General features: G+C 33.6%; 2 protein-coding genes across 2 annotated transcripts in view; both read left to right on the forward strand.

Moving 5' to 3' along the window:
• LOC106308308 (putative FBD-associated F-box protein At3g50710) overlaps positions 1–645 on the forward strand; it is a 2,841-nt gene extending 2,196 nt beyond the window's left edge. Inside the window, 1 exon segment of the mRNA XM_013745461.1 lies at positions 454–645. The gene's annotated coding sequence lies outside the window, so the exon portion shown is untranslated.
• A 2,529-nt stretch (positions 646–3,174) lies between these two features.
• Positions 3,175–5,642, forward strand: LOC106312758. The gene is made up of 6 exons (XM_013750396.1): positions 3,175–3,689; positions 3,892–4,054; positions 4,412–4,588; positions 4,667–4,750; positions 4,822–4,903; positions 4,997–5,642. The coding sequence occupies exons 1-6, from the start codon at positions 3,316–3,318 to the stop codon at positions 5,419–5,421; spliced, it is 1,305 nt and encodes a 434-aa protein (XP_013605850.1). The 5' UTR covers positions 3,175–3,315; the 3' UTR covers positions 5,422–5,642.
• The last annotated feature ends 1,562 nt before the right edge of the window (positions 5,643–7,204 follow it).

Genomic DNA, 7,204 nt, shown 5'->3' on the forward strand with positions numbered 1-7,204 from the left:
TCGATTTTTTAAACTCAAAATTCCGACCCGCATAACCCGCGAAAGAAAAATCGTAAACCCGCATCCGCCCCGCTAAGATTGCGGGTAACCCGCGGGGCCCGCAGATAATATTAAATTTAATAAATAATTATTTTTTTTATCAATTAATTACTTTTTATAATAAAAATTATATATTTATAATTTAAATTATATAATTTTCATTAATTTATATATTTTTTACATATTTTCATTTTTATTTTTATTTATTTTAAAAAAATTTAGAAAAAAATAATATTTTTTTTATTTTACGGGTCGGCGGATATCCGCGACTCAAATTTGGTTGACCCGCACCCGCCCCGCTAAAAATCGACTCAACCCGCACCCGCACCCGCATGCTGAAATTTGTAAATCGATCGACCCGCACCCGCCCCGCGGCGGGTCAAACGGGGCGGGACCCGCAGGCAATGACCCAAATTCCTTATGTTCTTGTTATTACATGTTAGAATATTAGAGGAAGCATTAGTTTCACAAAAAAAAAAAAAGGAAATTAGAGGAAGCAGAGTTTACTTGTATTTAGGATGTGGTATCTTTCTATGTATATCAGAGGAAGCGGTAGGGGTGGGCGTTCGGGTTCGGATAGGGTATTTCGGATTTTTGGGTATTTCAGTATAGAGGTATAGAACCCGTTCGTGTATTTCTGTACTTCGGGTCGGGTTTGGATATTTAGATTTTGAAAAAAAAAATTTAAATTTTTCATTTTTTAAATTTCTTGTATTTAAAAATATAACTTTCACTTAACTAATTTTTTTTATTTTTAATAGATTGAATAGTTAATAGATTTGGACATAACATTTTGAAACTAAAAAAAAACATTAATTTGGTTATTGTTTTTAAATTTTGGATGTAACTTTTTGTTTATTCTTGAAATAAAAAGTTTGAGATGCATTTTAAGTGATTAGCAAATCATTTTCTCCGTAATTTTATGTATATCATATGAACTTAAAGTATGTGTAGTATCAGTATAAATATTATATATAAAATGAGAGATGTAAACTAGAAATATATGGTTAATTATACATATGTTCGGTTATCTTCGGATATCCATTCGGGTTCGGATATTACCTGTTCGGATATCCAATCTCTCATAATTCAATACTCGTTCGGATATTTTGCTAATTCGGTTCGGATTTCGATTCGGGTTTTTCGGATCGGATTCGGGTGCGGCTTCGGATATCGGATAAAGTGCCACCCCTAGGAAGCGGCCCGTTGGATGTTGTATCTTTATATATTTTCTCTTCCAAATTATCACTACTTTTGATCTATGACATTTATTTACTGTGTTTTAAAATTTTTATTTTATATTTTTTCCCTTTTATATGAGTATATGTATTTATAAATAATATAACACAGCAAAATTCTATAAATTAAAATCAGATAAATTAATAAATATGACAAATTCTGAAATTTTTCTAGTTCCAGAAAGAACTGATCAGTAATGTACCACAATATAATAAAAATAAAATAATATTAAAAACAAATATATAAATGCATGATTTTTAGTAATATTAATAATTAGTTATATAAAATTTATATAAATACAGATGAGAAATAATTTTTATTTTAATGTTATTTTATATTTTTGTTATTTAAACATTTTGTGTCATTTGTAAAATTGCATTTTATATTTTAACACATATAATTAATAAAGTACATTAATAATTTATAAAAAGAGACAAAGGTAAAAAATGATAAAATGTATCTGTTACATAAAATCGTGAAAAATTCTTTCTAGAAATAAATAATTATGAAGTCTAAAGATATAATTTTTTTTTTTGAAATTAATAAACCTACAAATTAATGAAATAGTATAATATTCATAATATTATAATTTTTACTGTGAATAATTAATGAGAATGCATAATATATATAGTTTGACTGTTTGAGGTGCTAATTTTTTTGGTGTTATTTGTTATTCGATTTAATTATTTTAATTTTTTAACATTTATTAGTTGAATGAACACAAGATATATATATACATATAAACAATCTTACAGAATTCACAAGATACATATATGTAAGAGTGTTTCTCAAAAAAAAAATATTTCTTTCATTTCATATTAATTGTCGTTAAATTTTATTTCATGGTTTTATGTTTTAATACATCTATTTGATAATTTGATAATTTTATTCATATTTTTTTATTTTATTGAATAATATAGTGAAATAAAATCATGTAAATAAGCCTTAAAACATAAAATGTAATGATTTTTAAGCTGTATGAATATATTACAATCTTAAATCAAACGATTTATAAAACTGAAATTTGTTAGTTACTGAAAGTTTCTGACAAGGATTCTCAATAATTATTATAATAAAATATTGATTATAACAGTACACCTTAAATTTGTAAAGAATGCTGGACACTTCAAATAAAAATAACGTCATCCTCGTTGGTTTTGAGCAATTTGTTGAAGAAATATTTTGGGCCAGCCAAAGTAAAAGCTATTGGCCGAACCAACTGCAACAACACCCCCAACTTTCCAGCACATCTGAATCTCTCCAGAAGGCAGAAACATATCTCTCTCACTCTCCTTATCCACAATTTCCCCAGTCCCCTAAACACCCACTCTCCATTACTTCCGCGTGTAATTCACTACCTGGCTTTCCAATTTTATCTCGACATTGATATTCTTTTTCATTTTCTGAAATGTAGTGTGTAAATGTAAACAATCACAATTTTCCTCAAGAATATATAATCTAGTAAATCAACAATAGTATTAATAAATGATGGTCCTAAGTCTCCTGACCTCTATGACATTGTTGTAAATTAATAAACGAACTTGTTTCGAATAAATTGTTGAATCTGAGATTTTCTGGGGCCTTTTAAAGGTCTGTTTCTGTTTGAATTGATTTGATCTAGTTTTTTTAATTTTGCGTTTCTAATATCGTCTGTTTCAAATCACGAAAATAGTTTAAAGTATATTTCTGAAGAAAAAAACAAACAAAAGAGAGAATATGAGATTTCAGCATATTCCTCGCACTGTAGTGAAACGACGCGCTAATAAGTGACGCGTGGTAAAGCATTCGTCGGTCAACGAGAGAGCCACGTCATCTCGCAGTCTGTTTCTTATCATTATTTTTATCACCACCCACTAACGTCTTTTCCACACAGCAAATATCGTATTATTATTATTTTTAATTAAAATCACCAAACTTCATAAAAAACAAATAAAATAAAGAAAATTGTTCTTCTTCTTCTGCATCAAATAATCGGTTCAAAATCTCCGGCGATCATAGAAGAAACCCATTGTCCTTGGGGGATCGGGGGAAACCGCCATGGATGAGACCTATTCGTATCTAATGCAAATCCTGAAGAAGCCCTCTTTTACAGAGACATTCGTCGACGTCTTACTCTGCGCCGTCCCGATTTGGCTCGCCGTCATGATCGGTCTTTTGATCGGATGGTCTTGGCGTCCGAGATGGACCGGGTTGATCTATCTAGGGTTCCGTTCTAAGCTTCGGTTTCTGTGGACTGCGCCTCCTGGGTTCGGCGCTCGTCGTCTTTGGCTTGCTTTCACTGCTCTCTCCGCTTTCTCCGTTTGCCGCACCGTCTGGTCGAGGCGTGACACGTCAGCTAACAAATCGGGGAATGGTTCAGCGCCGACACAGCTGGCTCCTGTAGAAGAGAGTCCTCAAAGTGATGAAACAGGGTCAGTTTATTACAGAACATGATTGATATGTTTTTTTTTTCCCCCTTACAATCTGAGATTCTCTCTGTTCTGTTAATCATAGTTATGTGTTCAAAAAAGGAACGTTTGCTTTTAATGTTAGCTTGTAAAGTTATATAGTATGGTAGATTTGATTGATTTTGTATTTAGTGTAGCAGCGTTGATACATTAATTATACTTGCAGGGCTAGCGATAACACGACGGTGAGAGAGGAGATTGTGACAGAGAATGATCTAGAGCATTTGCTGCAGCTGCTTGAAGTTGGGAATGCGACTAGGGAATGGCAATCCATGATGGACAAGACTACTCCAAATATGAGTTACCAGGCTTGGCGCCATGAGCCTCAGGTAATCCATCTTCTTATCCATATCCCATGTTGAAAAATGAATCCGTTTGAATGGGATCTGATTCAGAGGTTTAGATTATTGGTTCCTTGAGGACAAGATAGTTTTCTTGTTTTTAATTATGGGTTTCATTGATGGAAATGTTTTTCTTTGGGATGACTATGGACGAACAGTTTTGAATGATCTGAACAATTTGGTTTTTAGTAGTATGCGTTTCCTTACTCCTTTGGGCGGCATTTTTATGATATTTGACTGAAACTGGTTGTTGCTATATAGAAGTGGTGGATTTTTAAACACTTGTTGAAAAATAATATTTGACCAAACCATGTGTTTAGCCTGAAAGGTTGTGTTGTTTGTCAGACAGGTCCTGTTATTTACCGCAGTCGAAGTGTGTTTGAAGATGCAACTCCAGATATTGTTAGGGATTTCTTCTGGGACGATGAGTTTCGACCCAAATGGGATTTCATGCTTGCCAAGTTCAGAACTTTGGAAGAGGACACTCAAACAGGAACTATGATTGTCCAGTGGAGAAAAAAGGTCTCTGGAGTTATGATACTTTGTTCTTCTTACAATCTAAGCTATTGTTGTCATTGGTAATTTTTCTTTTGCCTGCAGTTTCCCTTTTTCTGTAGTGACCGAGAGTATATCATTGGCCGGAGAATATGGGAGTCTGGAAACAAGTACTACTGTGTTACAAAGGTACCAGCGTCTCTTAGTATTAGTAATGGAATGAGATTGGTCCTAATTGTCACACTTGTTGATGTTTGTAGGGAGTTCCTTATCCAGCATTACCAAAGCGTGATAAGCCAAGGCGTGTGGAGCTTTATTTCTCAAGTTGGGTTATCAGAGCAGGTAAGCCTCTTCTGGAATGCAAGTCTTTGGGTTTTTTTTTTATAAGCTGGAACATAGTTTGGATGTTAAGTGAAAATACAAACACAAATGCAGTTGAATCCCGTAAAGGAGACGGACAGCCAACGGCTTGTGAAGTATCTCTAGTCCACTACGAAGACATGGGGATCCCAAAAGACGTAGCAAAGTTAGGCGTCCGTCATGGCATGTGGGGAGCCGTCAAGAAGCTACACTCCGGTTTACGAGCTTACCAAACCGGTAGAAAGTCAGACTCGAGCCTATCCCGGATCGCCCAGATGGCAAGAATCACCACAGTGCTTGACATGGATTCTACAGAATCATCTACAAGTGATGAAGACAGAAGCAGAGCAATGGGCTATGCGAGAAGGCAACGGGACAATCTGAGAGTGGACTGGAAATGGGTCGTTGTAGGAGGTGTTGCATTGGCTTGTGGCCTTCACACTGGGGTCATTGGTAAAGCGTTACTGGCTGGAGCTGGCCAGAGACTTGCTCGCCGGTGAAGAACCTTGTCGTATTCTTGTTATTATTATTGTCCCTTGACTGAAAAAAAGAGAAAACGTATACATATAACTTGCGGAAATGTATTCTTTCTTGCGACTCTGATGAGCAGGGCATGTGGTTTTGATGGTGAACCATGTAGAGTAGTAGCTTCAAGCTATGGAGAGTGAGATATGTATTTTTTTTTATAAATTATATGAATTTACATTAGCTGTTAAAAGCTTATAGTCTTTGCATGTGACAATTCGTATCTCTCATTGCGGTAATCAACATAGAGCAAGATGCCAAAACTTATCTTCTGCATCAGTTCACTACACAGTGCACACTAGCCATTCTTTATAGCATCTTATGGTTGCAATGCAGATGAAGTTCCTTGTTCTGCAGATCTACAAAGGTTGCTTCTGGTGGTTGTGGAAGATGCAGAGTCCATCACCAAACTAAGTCCGATTGATCTGAATCAAATTCAACATCAGATAGTGAACCCTTGGCCTACAAAAACCCACACAATGTGAGACATCAAACATAAAAACCATGATGGTGAAAAATAAAAGACATGAGGTGATCTGTTTTGTACATCTTTTACAAGTTCCACTTGTTCCTGGCAGTATTCAGAGTCTAGAGTTTGTTATCTCGCATGCACAGAATACCTTTTGTTTTAAAGATATTTCCAATGGTTAATTCGGGTACATTACCAGACATAATAACAAATTGTTTTATTGAATTGCGTTTCAATCATTGTGATGGAAGTATGAAGAAAGACGGTCAACTCAAGACATCAGATTTGGCCTGTAACAAATAAATCCGAGTAGCACCGCTATGATCTACTGTGGTTAACAATATTTTTAACCCAAACATCAGTGATCATTTGAGGAGATTCAGTCGCTATTCAATGCCCTAATAAATTAAACATCAACATCGATGTAATCCAAAGGCAGGCTCCTCAAGTATAACTCCACCTGCAATGCACAAAATCTTAAAAGAAATTTTTCTCTTTTATCGATCATTCAGTTGATCAACTAAACCAAAATATAAGAAAGAGGAAGACGAGGAAGTCACGTTATCCTTGATTTGGAAACTTAAAAATGGTTATTCAATCATGTATTTTAGTAGAGTTTGAGTATAAACACAATTCATTGTTATTCGAATGATAATTCTAAATCTATATTATAAAAAGAGAAGTACAAAATAAAATTATCCCTTAATTTTGCAAATTATTTACACTTTCATGCCACTGATATATTTAATGATTCTAAATTTAAGTTTTCTTTGTCTTTTTTTCAATTTAGTTAATGCAACTAAAATAATTAATAACCTACTTTTTAGGATTCTGAATCTTTTTCTATTTAATTAATGCATATTTCTAAATCTAATTTTAACCAAAAATCATAGCAACAATGATTTAAAAAGAGAAATTCTTCGGTTCACCCCCTAGGGTGAACCTCCAGATTCACCGACCAGTAGTGTTTGAGTATTTGATATTTGATATCTTTTAAAAAAGGAAACAAAATTGAATTTCCAAATAAAATTATATTTTCAAAATAAAACAATAAAAATACATAAAAATAGTTACAAAAAATAAATATATAAATATTGTTAAACCGTTAGCAAAATACTAAATCATATACCCTAAATACTAAACTCCAAACCCTAAATTATAAACCTTAAATCTTGGATAAATCCTGAACTCTTGGATAAATCCTGAACCCTTGGATAAACCGTAAACCGAAAATTTTAAACCCTAAATCATACATTAAAAACTAAATCTTAATAACACTAAACCCTAAA

This window comes from Brassica oleracea, chromosome C8 (genome assembly GCF_000695525.1).
Source record: "Brassica oleracea var. oleracea cultivar TO1000 chromosome C8, BOL, whole genome shotgun sequence".
Classification (NCBI taxonomy): domain Eukaryota; kingdom Viridiplantae; phylum Streptophyta; class Magnoliopsida; order Brassicales; family Brassicaceae; genus Brassica; species Brassica oleracea.

Excerpts from the sequence above, each read along its gene's own strand:
- LOC106312758 (XM_013750396.1), top strand. The coding sequence starts at position 3,316 with ATGGATGAGACCTATTCGTATCTAATGCAAATCCTGAAGAAGCCCTCT. Across the intron at positions 4,055-4,411 it reads CTTGGCGCCATGAGCCTCAG|ACAGGTCCTGTTATTTACCG; the intron begins GTAATCCATCTT and ends GTTGTTTGTCAG. Across the intron at positions 4,589-4,666 it reads TTGTCCAGTGGAGAAAAAAG|TTTCCCTTTTTCTGTAGTGA; the intron begins GTCTCTGGAGTT and ends TTTTGCCTGCAG.